The sequence below is a fragment of the Salmo trutta genome, chromosome 7, assembly GCF_901001165.1.
Source record: "Salmo trutta chromosome 7, fSalTru1.1, whole genome shotgun sequence".
In the NCBI taxonomy this organism is placed as follows: domain Eukaryota; kingdom Metazoa; phylum Chordata; class Actinopteri; order Salmoniformes; family Salmonidae; genus Salmo; species Salmo trutta.
The window spans coordinates 57,654,653-57,678,045 of record NC_042963.1 but is presented as its reverse complement, the minus strand read 5'-3'; the positions used below and the strand labels follow the sequence as shown (position 1 = coordinate 57,678,045).

General features: G+C 45.8%; 1 protein-coding gene and 1 long non-coding RNA gene across 6 annotated transcripts in view; both read left to right on the top strand.

Annotated features, from left to right (window-relative positions):
- zmp:0000001167 (protein phosphatase 1 regulatory subunit 12A) overlaps positions 1 to 23,393 on the top strand; it is a 48,553-nt gene that overhangs the window by 5,399 nt on the left and 19,761 nt on the right. For 2 of the 4 annotated variants that reach the window (XM_029759511.1, XM_029759512.1), the window contains exons 2-12: positions 10,061 to 10,191; positions 10,841 to 10,959; positions 11,706 to 11,862; positions 12,704 to 12,848; positions 13,772 to 13,846; positions 15,422 to 15,507; positions 16,312 to 16,496; positions 17,937 to 18,046; positions 18,279 to 18,512; positions 21,872 to 21,954; positions 22,012 to 22,218. In XM_029759511.1, the coding sequence (XP_029615371.1) occupies positions 10,061 to 10,191; positions 10,841 to 10,959; positions 11,706 to 11,862; positions 12,704 to 12,848; positions 13,772 to 13,846; positions 15,422 to 15,507; positions 16,312 to 16,496; positions 17,937 to 18,046; positions 18,279 to 18,512; positions 21,872 to 21,954; positions 22,012 to 22,218 (1,532 nt within the window). The remainder of the gene's footprint in view (positions 1 to 10,060; positions 10,192 to 10,840; positions 10,960 to 11,705; positions 11,863 to 12,703; positions 12,849 to 13,771; positions 13,847 to 15,421; positions 15,508 to 16,311; positions 16,497 to 17,936; positions 18,047 to 18,278; positions 18,513 to 21,871; positions 21,955 to 22,011; positions 22,219 to 23,393) is intronic. The other 2 variants (XM_029759514.1, XM_029759513.1) reach the window with 1 other exon arrangement.
- Positions 6,731 to 9,509, top strand: LOC115197723 (uncharacterized). 2 transcript variants are annotated; one of them, XR_003879053.1, is made up of 7 exons: positions 6,885 to 6,916; positions 7,089 to 7,230; positions 7,275 to 7,424; positions 7,537 to 7,626; positions 7,865 to 8,104; positions 8,157 to 8,486; positions 8,569 to 9,509. It is a non-coding gene; the product is annotated as an uncharacterized LOC115197723 (long non-coding RNA). The 2 variants fall into 2 exon arrangements; XR_003879052.1 differs by having other exon boundaries at positions 6,731 to 6,946; positions 7,089 to 7,424.

The window sequence follows — 23,393 nt, the reverse complement described above, 5'->3', positions numbered from 1 at the left end:
ACCTAGAAATCCAGGGCTTAAAAACAAAGGTGTCATTGTACGCCTATGATTCATGTTTTCTTTTAAATTCACAACTTGTATCCCTCCACAGCCTCATAGAGGATCTGGATACTTTATATAACCTCTCCGGATTACAACCAAATTATGATACAGTTGAAGTCGGAAGTTTATTACTTTCATCACATTCCCAGTGGCTCAGAACTTTACATACACTCAATTAGTATTTGGTAGCATTGCCTTTAAATTGTTTAACTTGAGTCAAACGTTTCGGGTAGCCTTCCACAATAAGTTGGGTGAATTTTGGCCCATTCCTCCTGACAGAGCTGGTCAGGTTTGTAGGCCTCCTTGTTTGCACACGCTTTTTCAGTTCTGCCTACAAATTTTCTATAGGATTGAGGTCAGGGCTTTGTAATGGCCACTCCAATAACTTGACTTTGTTGTCCTTAAGCCATTTTGCCACAACTTTGGAAGTATGCTTGGGGTCACTGTCCATTTGGAAGACCCATTTGCGACCAAGCTTTAACTTCCTGACTGATGTCTTGAGATGTTGCTTCAATATATCCACATCATTTTCCTCCCTTATGATGCCATCTATTTTGTGAAGTGCACCAGTCCCTCCTGTAGCAAAGCACCCCCACAACATGATGTTGCCACCCACGTGCTTCATGGTTGGGATGCTGTTCTTCGGCTTGCAAGCCTCCACCTTTTTCCTCCAAACATAACGATGGTCATTATGGCAAAACAGTTCTGTTTTTGTTTCATCAGACCAGAGGACATTTCTCCAAAAAGTACTATCTTTGTCCCCATGTGCAGTCTAAACTGTAATTTGGCTTTTTTATGGTGGTTTTGGAGCAGTGGCTTCTTCCTTGTTGAGCGGCCTTTCAGGTTGTGTCGACATAGGACTCGTTTTACTGTGGATATAGATCATTTTGTACCCGTTTCCTCCAGCATCTTCACAAGGTCCTTTGCTGTTGTTCTGGGATTGATTTGCACTTTTCGCACCAAAGTACATTCATCTCTAAGAGACAGAACACGTCTCCTTCCTGAGCAGTATGACGGCTGCTTGGTCCCATGGTGTTTATACTTGCGTACTATTGTTTGTACAGATGAACGTGGTACCTTCAGGCGTTTGGAAATTGCTCCCAAGGATGAACCAGACTTCAGGAGGTCTACAATTTTTCTTCTGAGGTCTTGGCTGATTTTTCTTTGATTTTCCCAAGCAAAGAGGCACTTTGAAGGTAGGCCTTGAAATACATCAACAGGTACACCTCCAATTGACTCAAATTATGTCAATTAGCCTATCAGAAGCTTCTAAAGCCTTGACATTTTCTGGAATTTTCCACGCTGTTAAAAGGCACAGTCAACTTAGTGTATGAAAACTTCTGACCCACTGGAATTGTGATACAGTGAATTATAAGTGAAATAATCTGTCTGTAAACAATTGTTGGAAAAATGACTTGTGTCATGCACAAAGTAGATGTCATAACCGACTTGCCAAAACTATAGTTTGTTAACAAGAAATGTGTGGAGTGGTTGGAAAACGAGTTTTATACTATTAAATTTAATCCACTAGAAAATAACAGAGCAAATAATACAACAAATATTGTGGTATAATCTTTATGAATTATATCATAAATACGACTGGTGGAGTTATGTCATACATGCAGCTAACTAAAACATATGGAAATTACAACCAACTAATTGCGGCATTTCCGCATAAATGGAAGGGGAGAAAGTAAGGAACTTCTCTGTCAGCTCTGCATTAAAGACCATCATTGGTTAAAGAAAATGTTGATAAATAAAAAAGTATACCAGTTTCATTTAAGGACCAAAACATTTACAGCTGTGCCATATATATTGCAAAATAGTTGGGAAGAGATTTTCCTGTGTACTTTGGATGGTGCCCTCATTGATTTGTGTCCTTGTTTATAAATATCTGGGCATCTGGATTGATGAAAATCTGTCTTTCAAAAAGCGTGTTGATGAGTTAGTTTAGAAATTAAAAATTAAAACATTTTAAAATAGTCTTCTATAGGAACAGGTCCTGTCTTTCATTTAAAAAGCAGAAAACTAATTCAACATGCATATCGTCTATGTGGCCATGGGGATATCGCCCGCGTGGCCATGGGGATATCGCCCGCGTGGCCATGGGGATATCGTTTTATTATGGTCGATGGGTTCAGTACACATCACTGCATTCTGTATCAGAATGTGGGCTGGCCCTTCTTGAAGTCTCGTAGATCAATGCATTGCACTCTTCTTGTCAATACAGCCCTCTTGCGTAAACTTCCTCCACACCATACCTCGTTATTAACCTATAGATGTACGGGCCAGAGAGATGGCTAACTCTGGAGATCCCTTCCGTCTCTACTGGGGACATTTTTTTTTGCGCCTACCGTGTGGAATGATCTCCAATGCACTTTAATATGGGAGGAAATGGAGCCTCAAGGGCCTTTTTACTGTTTTTATGATTGTGTTGGGCCTATGACGCCCCCCCTCAGTCCAGTGGGAGGACGGGCCTATGACGCCCCCCCTCAGTCCAGTGGGAGGACGGGCCTATGACGCCCCCCCTCAGTCCATTGGGAGGATGGGCCTATGACGCCCCCCCTCAGTCCAGTGGGAGGACGGGCCTATGACGCCCCCCTTCAGTCCAGTGGGAGGATGGGCCTATGACGCCCCCCCTCAGTCCAGTGGGAGGACGGGCCTATGACGCCCCCCCTCAGTCCAGTGGGAGGACGGGCCTATGACGCCCCCCCTCAGTCCAGTGGGAGGACGGGCCTATGACGCCCCCCCCCTCAGTCCAGTGGGAGGACGGGCCTATGACGCCCCCCCCCCTCAGTCCAGTGGGAGGATGGGCCTATGACGCCCCCCCCCTCAGTCCAGTGGGAGGATGGGCCTATGACGACCCCCCTCAGTCCAGTGGGAGGATGGGCCTATGACGCCCCCCCTCAGTCCAGTGGGAGGACGGGCCTATGACGCCCCCCCTCAGTCCAGTGGGAGGACGGGCCTATGACGCCCCCCCTCAGTCCAGTGGGAGGACGGGCCTATGACGCCCCCCCTCAGTCCAGTGGGAGGACGGGCCTATGACGCCCCCCCTCAGTCCAGTGGGAGGATGGGCCTATGACGACCCCCCCCTCAGTCCAGTGGGAGGATGGGCCTATGACGCCCCCCCTCAGTCCAGTGGGAGGATGGGCCTATGACGCCCCCCCTCAGTCCAGTGGGAGGATGGGCCTGTGACGACCCCCCTCAGTCCAGTGGGAGGACGGGCCTGTGACGACCCCCCTCAGTCCAGTGGGAGGACGGGCCTATGACGACCCCCCCCCCCCTCAGTCCAGTGGGAGGATGGGCCTGTGACGTCCCCCCTCAGTCCAGTGGGAGGACGGGCCTATGACGCCCCCCCCTCAGTCCAGTGGGAGGATGGGCCTAAGACGCCCCCCCTCAGTCCAGTGGGAGGACGGGCCTATGACGCCCCCCCTCAGTCCAGTGGGAGGACGGGCCTATGACGCCCCCCCTCAGTCCAGTGGGAAGACGGGCCTATGACGCTCCCCCTCAGTCCAGTGGGAGGACGGGCCTATGACGCCCCCCCTCAGTCCAGTGGGAGGATGGGCCTATGACGCCCCCCCCTCAGTCCAGTGGGAGGATGGGCCTATGACGCCCCCCCTCAGTCCAGTGGGAGGACGGGCCTATGACGCCCCCCCCCTCAGTCCAGTGGGAGGACGGTACTATGACGCCCCCCCTCAGTCCAGTGGGAGGATGGGCCTATGACGCCCCCCCTCAGTCCAGTGGGAGGATGGGCCTATGACGCCCCCCCCCTCAGTCCAGTGGGAGGATGGGCCTATGACGCCCCCCCCCCTCAGTCCAGTGGGAGGATGGGCCTATGATGCCCCCCCTCAGTCCAGTGGGAGGACGGGCCTATGACGCCCCCCCCCTCAGTCCAGTGGGAGGACGGGCCTATGACGCCCCCCCCTCAGTCCAGTGGGAGGATGGGCCTATGACGCCCCCCCCCTCAGTCCAGTGGGAGGATGGGCCTATGACGCCCCCCTCAGTCCAGTGGGAGGACGGGCCTATGACGCCCCCCCTCAGTCCAGTGGAGGATGGGCCTGTGACGTCCCCCCGCAGTCCAGTGGAGGATGGGCCTGTGACGACCCCCTCCCCCATCAGTCCAGTGGGAGGATGGGGCCTGTGACGACTCCCCCTCAGTCCAGTGGGAGGATGGGCCTGTGACGACTCCCCCTCAGTCCAGTGGGAGGATGGGCCTGTGACGACTCCCCCTCAGTCCAGTGGGAGGATGGGCCTGTGACAATGGGAGGATGCAAGAGAATATAGTTTGTTCTGTGTGTAAAAGATGTTGTCATAGGTCCTGTTTTAGATTAAATTCCCATTGGAAATTAAGCCATAGCCATTTAGCTAATTGTTCTACTCTACACACACACCATGTTTTACCATGTCGACCGTGTGTGTGTATGTATGTGTGTGTGTGTGTTCTGCTCTCTCACCCACTTAGCTTGAGAGGAGGGAGGGAGACTCTACCAGTAGTCTGGATTCCATCACTGTCACACTGTGACTGTACCGACCCAACATGCAGTATTTATATATTATACCCAAACACATAGCTCTCTCCTTACCTGGAGGGTCTGAACCTCTCTCCTTACCTGGAGGGTCTGAAGCTCTCTCCTTACCTGGAGAGTCTGAAGCTCTCTCCTTACCTGGAGGGTCTGAAGCTCTCTCCTTACCTGGAGGGTCTGAAGCTCTCTCCTTACCTGGAGGGTCTGAAGCTCTCTCCTTACCTGGAGGGTCTGAAGCTCTCTCCTTACCTGGAGGGTCTGAAGCTCTCTCCTTACATGTTTTATTTATTTGTTATTTAACCTTTTATTTAACTTGGCAAGTCAGTTCAGAACAAATTCGTATTTGTGATACAGCCTGGAATCGAACCAGGTACTGTAGTGACGCCTCTAGATGCAGTGCCTTTAGACTGCTGCGCCACTCGGGACCCTATATAGTGGGTCCAACCTTATAACGATGGATTAGAGTTTCGCTTCACTCTCTTGGAAACTGTCTTGAAAAATGGTTGTAGTCACACATCTCATGCTGGCCTAATGAATATAAAGGAAGACAGGTCTGTACATCCACGCTCCTTTATACCATCTACTGAAAACTATTAGTCTGGAGGAATCGCACACCATTTTATCTCAAACATCTTCTGACGTTGTCAGTTATAGTAGAATTCTCTTATCCTTTAACAGCAACGTGGGTTTACCATCTGAGGCCAGACTATTTCGTCTCTAATTCGCTTTCCTGTGGCCTGTTGTTCTAACGATGAGAACGTGTCTGTGTGAGTTGTGAGGATGTGGTCCTTGCACGTGTCGTGAACTGCTCTCTTCTTTAGATTACGTCCCAAATGGCACCGTATTCCCTACGTAGTACACTTCTTTTGACTATGTAGGGAACAGGGTGTCAGTTGGGACGTAGACGATACATTGGTCTGGTCCTCCTGTCACCCTGGTCCTGCTGTCACCCAGTGCCATCCATCCCTTTCTCCTCTGTTGCTCACTAGTTGCCTGGCAACGATAATTAAATATAGGCCCTCGCTCCAAACTTTCCACCCCCTTCCATCTAAAGCCCCTGTCTTCTCCCTCTCTCTCTCTCTCTCTCTCCCTTCCTCCCCTCTTCTCCCTCTCTCTCCTCTGCCCCCTCGTTTCTCTCTCTCTCTCCCCTCTTCTCTCTCTCTCTCTCTCTCTCTCTCTCTCTTCCTCAGTCTCCCTCTGTTTCTCCCTTTCAAATCCCGATGGTGGGGACTTTGGGGATTTCAGATGAAGAAATGGAAAAACATTCTCCTTCTAACAGCTGCTGCTGCTGCTGTCGAAAGGCCATTTCCACAATGACTGAGTCACGTGATGACCCAGTGAAGGAGCGGCAGAACCACTGGTAGAAAACTAATGCACAGCCACATTCACAACAAGGAGAACTAAAAGAGATGAGAAATGTCCTCTGTTCATTCAGCTCGTTGGCCCGTGGAGGGGACTAGAGTCCCAAATAGAACCCTATTCCCTATATATAGTGCACTACTTTAGACCAGAGCCCTATAGAACCCTATTCCCTATATAGTGCACTACTTTAGACCAGGGCCCTATAGAACCCTATTCCCTATATAGTGCACTACTTTAGACCAGGACCCTATAGAACCCTATTCCCTATATAGTGCACTACTTTAGACCAGGGCCCTATAGAACCCTATTCCCTATATATAGTGCACTACTTTAGACCAGGGCCCTATAGAACCCTATTCCCTATATATAGTGCACTACTTTAGACCAGAGCCCTATAGAACCCTATTCCCTATATAGTGCACTACTTTAGACCAGAGCCCTATAGAACCCTATTCCCTATATAGTGCACTACTTTAGACCAGGACCCTATAGAACCCTATTCCCTATATAGTGCACTACTTTAGACCAGAGCCCTATGGGGAATAGGGTGCTTGTTGGTACTCGGACTATATTGCGGTGAGAGGAGTAAAGTATTAGCCTGGAGGGGGTCTCCCTGTTTCCCTCTCTCTCTACAGTAAATTAGCTCTAGGTTTTACAAAGCTCTAGTAAATGTTAATGTAGTGTAGGTCTCACTGTAGAGTAAGTTAACTTTTATTCTTCCAGGCAACCAATTATGTCACTTTATGAACAAGGAGGTGGACCTCATAGCTTTGTAATTGGTTGATTTTAAAAGGAAAGCCTCTTAGAGAATGGCTTATTGACGGTTGGCCTTCCCAGTCTGAGTAAATGGCAGAGCAGGGATCTCAGACTGGAAACTGGAGTCAGTGGTTTAGCATGAGGTCTGGAGTCGTTTATTAGTTTAGCATGAGGTCTGGAGTCGTTTATTAGTTTAGCATGAGGTCTGGAGTCGTTTATTAGTTTAGCGTGAGGTCTGGAGTCGTTTATTAGTTTAGCGTGAGGTCTGGAGTCGTTTATTAGTTTAGCGTGAGGTCTGGAGTCGTTTATTAGTTTAGCGTGAGGTCTGGAGTCGTTTATTATTTTAGCGTGAGTTCTGGAGTCGTTTATTAGTTTAGCATGAGGTCTGGAGTCGTTTAGCGTGAGGTCTGGAGTCGTTTATTAGTTTAGCGTGAGGTCTGGAGTCGTTTATTAGTTTAGCGTGAGGTCTGGAGTCGTTTATTAGTTTAGCGTGAGGTCTGGAGTCGTTTAGCGTGAGGTCTGGAGTCGTTTATTAGTTTAGCGTGAGGTCTGGAGTCGTTTAGCGTGAGGTCTGGAGTCGTTTAGCGTGAGGTCTGGAGTCGTTTATTAGTTTAGCGTGAGGTCTGGAGTCGTTTATTAGTTTAGCGTGAGGTCTGGAGTCGTTTATTAGTTTAGCGTGAGGTCTGGAGTCGTTTATTAGTTTAGCGTGAGGTCTGGAGTCGTTTATTAGTTTAGCGTGAGGTCTGGAGTCGTTTATTATTTTAGCGTGAGTTCTGGAGTCGTTTATTAGTTTAGCATGAGGTCTGGAGTCGTTTAGCGTGAGGTCTGGAGTCGTTTATTAGTTTAGCGTTAGGTCTGGAGTCGTTTATTAGTTTAGCGTGAGGTCTGGAGTCGTTTATTAGTTTAGCGTGAGGTCTGGAGTCGTTTATTAGTTTAGCGTGAGGTCTGGAGTCGTTTATTAGTTTAGCGTGAGGTCTGGAGTCGTTTATTAGTTTAGCGTGAGGTCTGGAGTCGTTTATTAGTTTAGCGTGAGGTCTGGAGTCGTTTATTAGTTTAGCGTGAGGTCTGGAGTCGTTTAACGTGAGGTCTGGAGTCGTTTATTAGTTTAGTATGAGGTCTGGAGTCGTTTAGCGTGAGGTCTGGAGTCGTTTAGCGTGAGGTCTGGTGTCGTTTAGCGTGAGGTCTGGAGTCGTTTATTAGTTTAGCGTGAGGTCTGGAGTCGTTTATTAGTTTAGCGTGAGGTCTGGAGTCGTTTATTAGTTTAGCGTGAGGTCTGGAGTCGTTTATTAGTTTAGCGTGAGGTCTGGAGTCGTTTATTAGTTTAGCGTGAGGTCTGGAGTCGTTTATTAGTTTAGCGTGAGGTCTGGAGTCGTTTATTAGTTTAGCGTGAGGTCTGGAGTCGTTTATTAGTTTAGCGTGAGGTCTGGAGTCGTTTAGCGTGAGGTCTGGAGTCGTTTATTCGTTTAGCGTGAGGTCTGGAGTCGTTTATTAGTTTAGCGTGAGGTCTGGAGTCGTTTATTCGTTTAGCGTGAGGTCTGGAGTCGTTTATTCGTTTAGCGTGAGGTCTGGAGTCGTTTATTCGTTTAGCGTGAGGTCTGGAGTCGTTTATTAGTTTAGCGTGAGGTCTGGAGTCGTTTATTAGTTTAGCGTGAGGTCTGGAGTCGTTTATTAGTTTAGCGTGAGGTCTGGAGTCGTTTATTAGTTTAGCGTGAGGTCTGGAGTCGTTTATTAGTTTAGCGTGAGGTCTGGAGTCGTTTATTAGTTTAGCGTGAGGTCTGGAGTCGTTTATTAGTTTAGCGTGAGGTCTGGAGTCGTTTAGCGTGAGGTCTGGAGTCGTTTATTAGTTTAGCGTGAGGTCTGGATTTGTTTATTAGTTTAGCGTGAGGTCTGGAGTCGTTTATTAGTTTAGCGTGAGGTCTGGATTCGTTTATTAGTTTAGCGTGAGGTCTGGAGTCGTTTATTAGTTTAGCGTGAGGTCTGGAGTCGTTTATTAGTTTAGCGTGAGGTCTGGAGTCGTTTATTAGTTTAGCGTGAGTTCTGGAGTCGTTTAGCGTGAGGTCTGGAGTCGTTTATTAGTTTAGCGTGAGGTCTGGAGTCGTTTAGCGTGAGGTCTGGAGTCAACCCCTAAATCAAATCCTAACCTCGTACCCTGCAACCCCAAATCAAATCCTAGGCTCATACCCTGCAACCCCAAATCAAATCCTAATCTGGTACCTTCTAAACATGCTCTTTTGTCTACCTACTAACCACAGGCCATGTAGAGACAGACAGACAGACACTCCAGGTTTTAGAACCGTCTAGATTTGTATTAGCTACCAACCCAAAGTTAATTATCCAGGAGTGTACCACTAATCAAGTGTTCAGAATTGAGTTGGAAATGAAACAGAAACACCTCTTATAGCCTTACGTAGTCCAAAGTTGTCCAGAATAAGAAATCTGGTTATTTAGCAGATGCTTTTATGCGACGGAACAGAAATGTCAACATTGACCAGTGACTGTATTTATTCAATGGCCCATCTGGGAATTAAACCCAAAACCACGGTGTTGCTAGCACTGTGCACTAATCCATTTAGCCATTAAAACCACAATCTCATCTCTAACAAGTCTCTGTTCCCCCTCTCTAGGTCGAAGAAAAATGTTTTAATCAATGTGTAAAGATTCAGCTTGTGATCATGTATCGTCTGATGAAGGTCTCATTAGACCCAAAACTCACAGTATGCTTTTAAAACTTGATTTATAATCAAGTTCACTCACATCTCTCACCTTCCAATGTGTTTCCTGTCCTCTCTCACTCACATCTCTCACCTTCCAATGTGTTTCCTGTCCTCTCTCACTCACATCTCTCACCTTCCAATGTGTTTCCTGTCCTCTCTCACTCACATCTCTCACCTTCCAATGTGTTTACTGTCCTCTCTCACTCACATCTCTCACCTTCCAATGTGTTTCCTGTCCTCTCTCTCTCACACATCTCTCACCTTCCAGTGTGTTTCCTGTCCTCTCTCACTCACATCTCTCACCTTCCAGTGTGTTTCCTGTCCTCTCTCTCACATCTCTCACCTTCCACTGTGTTTCCTGTCCTCTCTCTCTCACACATCTCTCACCTTCCAATGTGTTTCCTGTCCTCTCACTCACATCTCTCACCTTCCAATGTGTTTCCTGTCCTCTCTCTCTCACACATCTCTCACCTTCCAGTGTGTTTCCTGTCCTCTCTCACTCACATCTCTCACCTTCCAGTGTGTTTCCTGTCCTCTCTCTCACATCTCTCACCTTCCAGTGTGTTTCCTGTCCTCTCTCTCTCACATCTCTCACCTTCCACTGTGTTTCCTGTCCTCTCACTCACATCTCTCACCTTCCAGTGTGTTTCCTGTCCTCTCCAGGCGTGTATAGATGAGAATGCAGAGATGGTCCAGTTTCTGGTGGAGAGTGGAAGTGATGTAAACCGGGGGGATAACGAGGGATGGACTCCCCTCCACGCTGCTGCCTCCTGCGGGTTCATACAGATCACCAAGTGGGTCCTCTGTCTATTTAATATCACACTGTTCCACTATACTACTGGTTCTACATCCTGGTCCTGAGGACCCCAAAGGGGTTGCACACCTGACTCAACTAATCAACTCATCATCAAACCTTTTGATTTTTATTTATTTATTTTTATTTTACCTTTATTTAACCAGGTTGGTTAGTTGAGAACAAGTTTTCATTTATAACTGCGACCTGGCCAAGATAAAGCAAAGCAGTTCGACACATACAACAACACACAGTTACACATGGCGTAAACAACAACACAGTTACACATGGAGTAAATAACAACACAGTTACACATGGAGTAAACAACAACACACAGTTACACATGGAGTAAACAATAAACAAGCCATGATCAGTGTTAAATGTGAACTCCTTGTTACCAGGATGAAGAACCACTGCACTGTACAATACATTGATATTGATGTGGTGTTTGTGTGTGTAGGAACCATTATGTTGTGTGTGTGTGTGTAGGAACCATTATGTTGTGTGTGTGTGTGTGTAGGAACCATTGTTGTGTGTGTGTGTGTGTAGAAAACATTATGTTGTGTGTGTGTGTGTGTGTGTGTGTGTGTGTGTGTGTGTGTGTGTGTGTGTGTGTGTAGGAACCATTATGTTGTGTGTCTATGTTGCAGGTACCTGATAGAGCACGGTGCACGTGTGGGGGCGGTGAACAGCGAAGGAGAGCTTCCTCTGGATGTGGTCACTGAGGACGCTATGGAGAGACTGCTGAAGGGAGAGATCAAGAAACAAGGTAGGGTGTTAGGTATTCATAGTAACGCCTCGTTAACACAAAGACCGACATTAACATAGTCATTAACTCACTGAGGATGCTGTAGGGAGAGACCTAGAAGCAGGGTCACTAGGGATTATTATGTAGTCTGGGTGTTCTAGAAGCAGGGTCACTAGGGATTATTATGTAGTCTGGGTGTTCTAGAAGCAGGGTCACTAGGGATTATTATGTAGTCTGGGTGTTCTAGAAGCAGGGTAACTAGGGATTATTATGTAGTCTGGGTGTTCTATAATACTAGAAGCAGGGTCACTAGGGATTATTATGTAGTCTGGGTGTTCTAGAAGCAGGGTAACTAGGGATTATTATGTAGTCTGGGTGTTCTAGAAGCAGGGTCACTAGGGATTATTATGTAGTCTGGGTGTTCTAGAAGCAGGGTAACTAGGGATTATTATGTAGTCTGGGTGTTCTATAATACTAGAAGCAGGGTCACTAGGGATTATTATGTAGTCTGGGTGTTCTAGAAGCAGGGTAACTAGGGATTATTATGGAATCTGGGTGTTCTAGAAGCAGGGTAACTAGGGATTATTATGGAATCTGGGTGTTCTAGAAGCAGGGTAACTAGGGATTATTATGGAATCTGGGTGTTCTAGAAGCAGGGTAACTAGGGATTATTATGGAATCTGGGTGTTCTAGAAGCAGGGTAACTAGGGATTATTATGGAATCTGGGTACCCATCTGTTGCATGTGTCCCTCTTCCTCTCTCTTAGGGGTTGACGTGGACATGGCGCGGCGGGAAGAGGAGCGGGTGATGCTGGCGGATGCCAACGCGGTGCTGGCAGGAAGTGGCGCGCTCACACCTCACCCTAACACCAAGGCCACAGCGCTACACGTGGCTGCTGCCAAGGGCTACATAGAAGTCATGAAGTGAGTGGGCACAGGGACTATGGTGGTCTGCTTAAAACATGTTGGTATTAGAGACTCAATCAGGGACATGTTCCCGGAGCACACGTCCTGGTAATCCGTCTGGCCCCGCAGCCTTGTGTATGTTGACCTGTTTAAAGGTCTTACTCACGTCGGCTACGGAGAGCGTGATCACACAATCGTCCGGAACAGCTGATGCTCTCATGCATGCCTCAGTGTTGCTTGCCTCGGAGCGAGCATAGAAGTAATTTAACTTGTCTGGTAGGCTCGTGTCACTGGGCAGCTCATGGCTGTGCTTCTCTTTGTAGTCTGTAATAGTTTGCTAGCCCTGCCACATAGATGAGTGTCAGAGCCGGTGTAGTAGGATTCAGTCTTAGTCCTGTATTGACGCTTTGCCTGTTTGATGGTTTGTCAGAGGGCATAGCGGGATTTCTTGTAAGCTTCCGGGTTAGAGTCTCGTACCTTGAAAAGCGGCAGCTCTACCCTTTAGGTCAGTGCGAATGTTGCCTGTAATCCATGGCTTCTGGTTGGGGTCTGTGCGTACAGTCACTGTGGGGACGACGTCCTCAATGCACTTATTGATAAAGCCAGTGCTACGCATAGTAAACATGCTAAACGTGCTAAATGTACTAAACATGCTAAACACTCCTCTCCCTTCTCTCTCTCCCACCCTCATCTCTCTCCCACTTCTCTCCCTCCTCTCTCTCTCACCCTCATCTCTCTCCCACTTCTCTCCCTCCTCTCTCTCACCCACCCTCATCTCTCTCTCCCCCTCATCTCTTTCTCTCCCTCCTCTCTCTCTCTCCAACCCTCATCTCTCACCCTCTTCACCCCCCCCCCACAGAGTCCTGCTCCAGTGTAGTCTGGATTTAGACAGTGGTGATGTGGATGGTTGGACAGCCCTGCACGCTGCAGCTCACTGGGGGCAGCAGGAGGTCTGTTCTCTGCTGGCTGACAACATGTGTGACATGGCTGCTCTCAACAACGTGGTGAGTGGGGTGAAGACGCATGCACTCAGTGCACAAAACATTAAGAACACCCCCCCCGCCGCATGCTAATTAGCATGTTCTAATCTGAGAGTAAATAGAGTTGAATATATTGATAAAAGTCACCTCGTCAGAGAGAGATTTACACGCTTATCAAAACGTCACGCCACGGTAAGCCTACAGGAAACACAGCCTTTATTTGAAGTGTTTTTAAAATCCCCTATGGGGAAAAATGAATGGTGGAAAACGATTGGAACCGTTTCCTTGTTTGACCACTAGGTTTTATGGGTATTATGACCCCTCCACTCTATGGCTGTATTAGTCTCCCCCAGACCCCTCCACTCTGGGGCTGTATTAGTCTCCCCCAGACCCCTCCACTCTGGGGCTGTATTAGTCTCCCCCAGACCCCTCCACTCTGGGGCTGTATTAGTCTCCCCCAGACCCCTCCACTCTGGGGCTGTATTATTCTCCCCCAGACCCCTCCACTCTGGGGCTGTATTAGTCTCCCCCAGACCCCTCCACTCTGGGGCTGTATTATTCTCCCCCAGACCCCTCCACTCTGGGGCTGTATTAGTCTCCCCCAGACCCCTCCACTCTGGGGCTGTATTATTCTCCCTATGTACCCAGACACACACAGCATCTCAATCACTCTGAGTAATGGCTCATGCAATGTAAACACTCCTATACTACATGCTGGCTCAGCAGTATTGTTACACAGGGGTTGGTAATGGAATCATCCCAAATGGCACCCTATCTCCTATATAGTGCACTACTTTAGACCAGAACCCTATAGAACCCTATTCCCTATATAGTGCACTACTTTAGACCAGGGCCCTTGTCTAAAGTAGTGTATTATCCAGGGAATAGGGTGCCATTGTGGACACTCTTAATGTCAATGCACTAAATTATAGGTGTCCTTGTTCCAGGGACAAACCCCTCTAGAGGTAGCCGATGACGCCCTAGTGGACACTCTGGAGGAGCTGACAAAGAAACAGAACGCTGTGAGTTCTCTGGCGCCGTCCTAATGGCATCCTATGCCCTATAAAGTGCACTATTATTAATATAAAATATATTTTTGATTTATTTAACACTTTGTTTTTGGTTACTACATGATTCCATATGTGTTATTTCATAGTTTTGATGTCTTCACTATTATTCTACAATGTAGAAAATAGTAAAAATAAAGAAACTCTTGAATGAGTAGGTGTGTCCAAACCTTTCACTGGTACTGTATGTCTTCCTGTATATTTACTCTGTTTATGTCTTCCTGTATATTTACTCTGTATATTTACTCTGTATATGTCTTTTTGTATATTTACTCTGTATATGTCTTGTATATTTACTCTGTATATGTCTTCCTGTATATTTACTCTGTATATGTCTTGTATATTTACTCTGTATATTTACTCTGTATATATCTTCCAGTATATTTACTCAGTTCATGTCTTCCTGTATATTTACTCTGTTCATGTCTTGCTGTATATTTACTCTGTTCATGTCTTCCTGTATATTTACTCTGTTCATGTCTTCCTGTATATTTACTCTGTATATGTCTTCCTGTATATTTACTCTGTATATGTCTTGCTGTATATTTACTCTGTATATGTCTTGCTGTATATTTACTCTGTTCATGTCTTGCTGTATATTTACTCTGTTCATGTCTTGCTGTATATTTACTCTGTTCATGTCTTGCTGTATATTTACTCTGTTCATGTCTTGCTGTATATTTACTCTGTTCATGTCTTCCTGTATATTTACTCTGTTCATGTCTTCCTGTATATTTACTCTGTATATGTCTTCCTGTATATATCTGTATATTTATTCTGTATATGTCTTCCTGTATATTTACTCTGTATATATCTTCCAGTATATTTACTCTGTTCATGTCTTCCTGTATATTTACTCTGTTCAAGTCTTCCTGTATATTGACTCTGTATATATCTCTTTTTATTTACTCTGTTCATATCTTCCTGTATATTTACTCTGTATATGTCTTCCTGTATATTTACTCTGTATATGTCTTCCTGTATATTTACTCTGTATATGTCTTCCTGTATATTTACTCTGTATATGTCTTCCAGTATATTTACTCTGTTCATGTATTCCTGTATATTTACTCTGTTCATGTCTTCCTGTATATTTACTCTGTATATGTCTTCCTGTATATTTACTCTGTATATGTCTTCCTGTATATTTACTCTGTTCATGTCTTCCTGTATATTTACTCTGTTCATGTCTTCCTGTATATTTACTCTGTTCATGTCTTCCTGTATATTTACTCTGTTCATGTCTTTCTGTATATTGACTCTGTTCATGTCTTTCTGTATATTGACTCTGTATATATCTCTTTTTATTTACTCTGTATATATCTTCCTGTATATTTACTCTGTATATGTCTTCCAGTATATTTACTCTGTTCATGTATTCCTGTATATTTACTCTGTTCGTCTTTCTGTATATTTACTCTGTTCATGTCTTCCTGTATATTTACTCTGTATTTGTCTTCCTGTATATAACTATATTTACGCTGTATATGTCTTCCTGTATATTTACTCGGTACATCTCTCTCTCTCTAGCTGCGTACAGAAAAAGCCAAGCTGTCCCAGCCTCCTGTCATCGAGACCAGCCCTCCTATTCATATGGCATCGGTTCGACCACGCAAGTCAGTGCCCCAGCATGTCTGTTGTCTGTGCCAGTCTGTTACTCACCTGACACCTCTCTACCAATAGAATCAGACACTGTCTGTTACCCACCTGACACACCTCTACCAATAGAATCAGACACTGTTACCCACCTGACACCTCTCTACCAATAGAATCAGACACTGTCTGTTACCCACCTGACACCTCTCTACCAATAGAATCAGACACTGTCTGTTACCCACCTGACACACCTCTACCAATAGAATCAGACACTCTTACCCACCTGACACACCTCTACCAATAGAATCAGACACTGTCTGTTACCCACCTGACACACCTCTACCAATAGAATCAGACACTCTTACCCACCTGACACACCTCTACCAATAGAATCAGTTATGAACAAATTATTATTTACAGTGACGGCCTGGTCATCCAATAGTATTCATGTAGTTAAGCTGTCCCTCAGTCTCCCATAGAGGATTAATTTACAGTCCTCCTCCTGGAAGTTGTCCCTCAGTCTCCCACACCGGATTCATTTACAGTCCTCCTCCTGGAAGCTGTCCCTCAATCTCCCACACAGGGTCCAGTTACAGTCCTCCTCCTGGAAGCTGTCCCTCAGTCTCCCATAGAGGATTCATTTACAGTCCTCCTCCTGGAAGCTGTCCCTCAGTCTCCCACACAGGATTCATTTACAGTCCTCCTCCTGGTTTTGTTTGTTTTTGTTTACACACACACACACTGATTGTCTACGCCCTTAGTGATCACCCTGACTGATTTGGTTCCTCCATGCCTACCTATCATCCTCTCCCCACCCCCTGCAGGACCTCAATCTCTCGTATGAGCAGCCGGGAGAAGATCTGCCTCCACGAGAGAGAGAAACACCCTCCCCCTGCCCTGACCAGCAGCCCTGCTGAGGATGAGGATGAGGAGGGGGGACAGGCCAAGGCCTCCAGCAGCTCCAGTTCAGAAGAAGACGAGGACGAGTCTGAGAGCGATGCAGAATCAGGTGAGAGACTGAGAGAAAATTACGTTTCCCTGGTGCCAAGTCCATCTCAGTCTAGTCCATTCATGAAGTAAAATTTAGAGTTTACTGAATTGAAATGGAAAGGGCCCTAAACCCTGTCATGATTCATGCCTGAAAGACTGCAACCCAATGTGGACTTGTTCTATTGTAGAGAATCATGAGGACTTGTTCTATTGTAGAGAATCATGTGGACTTGTTCTATTGTAGAGAATCATGTGGACTTGTTCTATTGTAGAGAATCATGAGGACTTGTTCCATTGTAGAGAATCATGTGGACTTGTTCCATTGTAGAGAATCATGTGGACTTGTTCTATTGTAGAGAATCATGTGGACTTGTTCCATTGTAGAGAATCATGTGGACTTGTTCTATTGTAGAGAATCATGTGGACTTGTTCCATTGTAGAGAATCATGAGGACTTGTTCTATTGTAGTGAATCATGTGGACTTGTTCTATTGTAGAGAATCATGTGGACTTGTTCTATTGTAGAGAATCATGTGGACTTGTTCTATTGTAGAGAATCATGTGGACTTGTTCTATTGTAGTGAATCATGTGGACTTGTTCCATTGTAGTGAATCATGTGGACTTGTTCCATTGTAGTGAATCATGTGGACTTGTTCCATTGTAGTGAATCATGTGGACTTGTTCCATTGTAGTGAATCATGTGGACTTGTTCCATTGTAGTGAATCATGTGGACTTGTTCTATTGTAGAGAATCATGTGGACTTGTTCTATTGTAGAGAATCATGTGGACTTGTTCTATTGTAGAGAATCATGTGGACTTGTTCTATTGTAGAGAATCATGTGGACTTGTTCCATTGTAGTGAATCATGTGGACTTGTTCTATTGTAGAGAATCATGTGGACTTGTTCCATTGTAGTGAATCATGTGGACTTGTTCTATTGTAGAGAATCATGTGGACTTGTTCTATTGTAGACAATCATGTGGACTTGTTCCATTGTAGTGAATCATGTGGACTTGTTCTATTGTAGAGAATCATGTGGACTTGTTCTATTGTAGAGAATCATGTGGACTTGTTCCATTGTAGTGAATCATGTGGACTTGTTCCATTGTAGTGAATCATGTGGACTTGTTCCATTGTAGTGAATCATGTGGACTTGTTCCATTGTAGAGAATCATGAGGACTTGTTCCATTGTAGAGAATCATGAGGACTTGTTCCATTGTAGAGAATCATGTGGATTTGTTCTATTGTAGAGAATCATTTCGTTAACGGGCCGATGGTGATTGTTGCAGAGAATCATGTCATTATTAACGGGCTGATGGTGATTGTTGCAGAGAATCATGTCATTATTAACGGGCTGATGGTGATTGTTGCAGAGAATCATGTCATTATTAACGGGCTGATGGTGATTGTTGCAGAGAATCATGTCATTATTAACGGGCTGATGGTGATTGTTGCAGAGAAAGCCAAAAACCGAGAGATCATCAACAACTTGAACAACAAACGCAACAGCTCCTCCCCCCATGCTACCTCCACGGCAACCAGCACTTCAGGAAACACTGTTAAAAAGGTATGCCACGGTTTCTGTTGGTGTTTGAACGTCAGAATGCTGCCTCGGGCAGCTGTGACTTGGTAGCTACCTGTTGATGGAGTCGGCTACTTCCTGGGGGGAAAAGTCAGATGAACAACCTGTACACTCTGCTATTGACTATTTTAAAGTGATTTGGTAAATTGCCTTTTATGACCTTTTTATTAATCTGATTTGATCAGTGAATCGTAAATCTCTCTCTCTCCTTCTGCAGCAGGACCCAGGGAAGCCCCCAGCCCCAGAGGCGGCACCTAGCTCAGCCCCTGGTGCGGCCCCTGGCTCCTGGAGGACCTCTCTTCGTAAGGCAGGCAGCTCCGTGACCCTGGGGCCTTCAGGTACCACCGACCCAAGCCAGGAGTCCACCCGCGGGGCGCCTCAGTCGGGTCTGGGTATGATCCGCTCTGCCTCCAGCCCACGCCTCAGCTCTGACACCACTACAGACACCAAGGTACTGGAACCAGACCACATTGATGGTAAAAACACACCTTTAAAAGGTACCGGAGCGTCACAGGAGCGTCACAGGCTTAGAATTATTTGTGACAACTGTTGATATCTTAGAAATACAATACAGAAGAATCACAGGGTGAATTTGAGTTGTATTCCCTTGATTCCTCTCCTCATTGTATTCCCTTGATTCCTCTCCTCATTTCCTTCTCAAAACAACCTCCAATCTATTTAGAGAAGTAGGCAAGGAGAGAGGACACGAGGAATCAAGGAATTACAACTGCATCTTAAACTGGACCAACTACATCAGCACTGTCCTCTTAGACTGGACCAACTACATCAGTATCGCTAATACACTACTGTCCTCTTAGACTGGACCAACTACATCAGCACTGTCCTCTTAGACTGGACCAACTACATCAGCACTGTCCTCTTAGACTGGACCAACTACATCACTACTGTCCTCTTAGACTGGACCAACTACATCACTAAATCAAAATCAAATCAAATCAAATTTATTTATATAGCCCTTCGTACATCAGCTGAAATCTCAAAGTGCTGTACAGAAACCCAGCCTAAAACCCCAAACAGCAAGCAATGCATGTGAAAGAAGCACGGTGGCTGGGAAAAACTCCCTAGGAAAAACTCCTGAGAAAGGCCAAAAACCTAGGAAGAAACCTAGAGAGGAACCAGGCTATGAGGGGTGGCCAGTCCTCTTCTGGCTGTGCCGGGTGGATATTATAACAGAACATGGTCAAGATGTTAAAATGTTCGTAAATGACCAGCATGGTCAAATAATAATAATCATAGTAATTGTCGAGGGTGCAACAAGCACGTCCGGTGAACAGGTCAGGGTTCCGTAGCCGCAGGCAGAACAGTTGAAACTGGAGCAGCAGCATGGCCAGGTGGACTGGGGACAGCAAGGAGTCATCATGCCAGGTAGTCCTAGGGCTCAGGTCCTCCGAGAGAAAGAAAGAAAGAGAGAATTAGAGAGAGCATATTTACATTCACACAGGACACCGGATAAGACAAGAGAATACTCCAGATGTAACAGACTGACCCTAGCCCCCCGACACATAAACTACTGCAGCATAAATACTGGAGGCTGAGACAGGAGGGATCAGAAGACACTGTGGCCCCATCCGATGATACCCCCGGACAGGGCCAAACAGGCAGGATATAACCCCACCCACTTTGCCAAAGCACAGCCCCCACACCACTAGAGGGATATCTACAACCACCAACTTACCGTCCGAAGACAAGGCCGAGTATAGCCCACAAAGATGTCCGCCACGGCACAACCCAAGGGGGGGGCGCCAACCCAGACGGGAAGACCACGTCAGTGGCTCAACCTACTCAAGTGACGCACCCCTCCCATGGACGGCATGGAAGAACACCAGTAAGTCAGTGACTCAGCCCCTGTAAAAGGGTTAGAGGCAGAGAATCCCAGTGGGAAGAGGGGAACCGACAAGGCAGAGACAGCAAGGGCGGTTCGTTGCTCCAGCCTTTCCGTTCACCTTCACACTCCTGGGCCAGACTATACTTAATCATAGGACCTACTGAAGAGATAAGTCTTCAGTAAAGACTTAAAGGTTGAGACTGAGTCTGCGTCTCTCACATGGGTAGGCAGACCATTCCATAAAAATGGAGCTCTATAGGAGAAAGCCCTACCTCCAGCCGTTTGCTTAGAAATTCTAGGGACAATTAGGAGGCCTGCGTCTTGTGACCGTAGCGTACGTGTAGGTATGTACGGCAGGACCAAATCGGAAAGATAGGTAGGAGCAAGCCCATGTAATGCTTTGTAGGTTAGCAGTAAAACCTTGAAATCAGCCCTTGCCTTAACAGGAAGCCAGTGTAGGGAGGCTAGCACTGGAGTAATATGATCAATTTTTTGGGTTCTAGTCAGGATTCTAGCAGCCGTATTTAGCACTAACTGAAGTTTGTTTAGTGCTTTATCCGGGTAGCCGGAAAGTAGAGCATTGCAGTAGTCGAGCCTAGAAGTAACAAAAGCATGGATTAATTTTTCTGCGTCATTTTTGGACAGAAAGTTTCTGATTTTTGCAATGTTACGTAGATGGAAAAAAGCTGTCCTTGAAGCAGTCTTGATATGTTCTTCAAAAGAGAGATCAGGGTCCAGAGTAACGCCGAGGTCCTTCACAGTTTTATTTGAGACGACTGTACAACCATCCAGATTAATTGTCAGATTCAACAGAAGATCTCTTTGTTTCTTGGGACCTAGGACAAGCATCTCTGTTTTGTCCGAGTTTAAAAGTAGAAAATTTGCAGCCATCCACTTCCTTATGTCTGAAACACAGGCTTCTAGCGAGGGCAATTTTGGGGCTTCACCATGTTTCATTGAAATGTACAGCTGTGTGTCGTCCGCATAGCAGTGAAATTTAACATTATGTTTTCGAATGACATCCCCAAGAGGTAAAATATATAGTGAAAACAATAGTGGTCCTAGAACGGAACCTTGAGGAACACCGAAATTTACAATTGATTTGTCAGAGGACGAACCATTCACAGAGACAAACTGATATCTTTCCGACAGATAAGATCTAAACCAGGCCAGAACTTGTCCATGTAGACCAATTTGGGTTTCCAATCTCTCCAAAAGAATGTGGTGATCGATGGTATCAAAAGCGGCACTAAGATCTAGGAGCATGAGGACAGATGCAGAGCCTCGGTCTGACGTCATTAAAAGGTCATTTACCACCTTCACTACTGTCCTCTTAGACTGGACCAACTACATCAGTACTGTCCTCTTAGACTGGACCAACTACATCAGCACTGTCCTCTTAGACTGGACCAACTACATCACTACTGTCCTCTTAGACTGGACCAACTACATCAGTATCGCTAATACACTACTGTCCTCTTAGACTGGACCAACTACATCAGCACTGTCCTCTTAGACTGGACCAACTACATCAGCACTGTCCTCTTAGACTGGACCAACTACATCACTACTGTCCTCTTAGACTGGACCAACTACATCACTACTGTCCTCTTAGACTGGACCAACTACATCACTACTGTCCTCTTAGACTGGACCAACTACATCAGCACTGTCCTCTTAGACTGGACCAACTACATCACTACTGTCCTCTTAGACTGGACCAACTACATCACTACTGTCCTCTTAGACTGGACCAACTACATCACTACTGTCCTCTTAGACTGGACCAACTACATCACTACTGTCCTCTTAGACTGGACCAACTACATCAGTACTGTCCTCTTAGACTGGACCAACTACATCAGCACTGTCCTCTTAGACTGGACCAACTAGTTGGTGGTGATATGGTTGAAACTATTCAAAGCTAGGTATTGATAGATCATCAAACGCCCTTGTACTTTCAGGAACCGAGGACTGCCAGAGTGAACCCCAGTCCAACACGACGTCTCTTCAGTATACCAGACACCAACCCAGACAGCACTAGCAGGTTAGTTAACCCCAGTCCAATGAGACGTGTCTTCAGTATACCAGACACCAGTAGCAGGTTAGTTAACCCCAGTCCAACACGACGTGTCTTCAGTATACCAGACACCAACCCAGACAGCACTAGCAGGTTAGTTAACCCCAGTCCAATGAGACGTCTCTTCATTATACCAGACACCAACCCAGACAGCACTAGCAGGTTAGTTAACCCCAGTCCAACACGACGTGTCTTCAGTATACCAGACACCAACCCAGACAGCACTAGCAGGTTAGTTAACCCCAGTCCAACACGACATGTCTTCAGTATACCAGACACCAACCCAGACAGCACTAGCAGGTTAGTTAACCCCAGTCCAATGAGACGTCTCTTCAGTATACCAGACACCAGTAGCAGGTTAGTTAACCCCAGTCCAATGAGACGTGTCTTCAGTATACCAGATACCAACCCAGACAGCACTAGCAGGTTAGTTAACCCCAGTCCAATGAGACGTGTCTTCAGTATACCAGACACCAGTAGCAGGTTAGTTAACCCCAATCCAATGAGACGTGTCTTCGGTAGAGGTCGACCGATTAATCGGAATGGCCGATTAATTAGGGCCGATTTTCAAGTTTTCATAACAATCGGTAATCTGTCTTTTTGGCCACCGATTAGCCGATTTTAATAAATTTTTATTTTATTTGTATTATTTTTTTTTTACACCTTTATTTAACTAGGCAAGTCAGATTAAGAACACATTCTTATTTTCAATGACGGCCTGGGAATGGGGGTTAACTGCCTTGTTCAGGGGGGATTCGTTTTTGCAACCTTCCGGTTACTAGTCCAACGCTCTAACCACCTGCCTGTTACGCGAGGAGCCTGCCTGTTACGCGAGGGCAGCAAGAAGCCAAGGTAAGTTGCTAGCTAGCATTAAACTTATCTTATAAAAAACAATCAATCTTAACATAACATAATCACTAGTTAACTACACATGGTTGATGATATTACGAGTTTATCTAATGTGTCCTGTGTTGCATATAATCGATGCGGCGCCTGTTAATTTCTCATCGAATCACAGTCTACTTCGACAAACGGGTGATGATTAAACAAGCGCATTTGCGAAAAAAGCACTGTCGTTGCACCAATGTACCTAACCATAAACATCAATGCCTTTCTTTAAAATCAATACGCAAGTATATATTTTTAAACCTGCATATTTAGTTAATATTGCCTGCTAACATGAATTTGTGTCACTTCTCTTGCGTTCCGTGCAAGCAGTCAGGGTATAGACAGCAGTTTGGGCCGCCTGGCTCGTTGCGAACTGTGTGAAGTCCATTTATTCCTAACAAAGGCCGTAGTTAATTTGCCAGAATTGTACATAATTATGACATAACATTGAAGGTTGTGCAATGTAACAGGAATATTTAGACTTAGGGATGCCACCCGTTAGATATAATACGGAATGG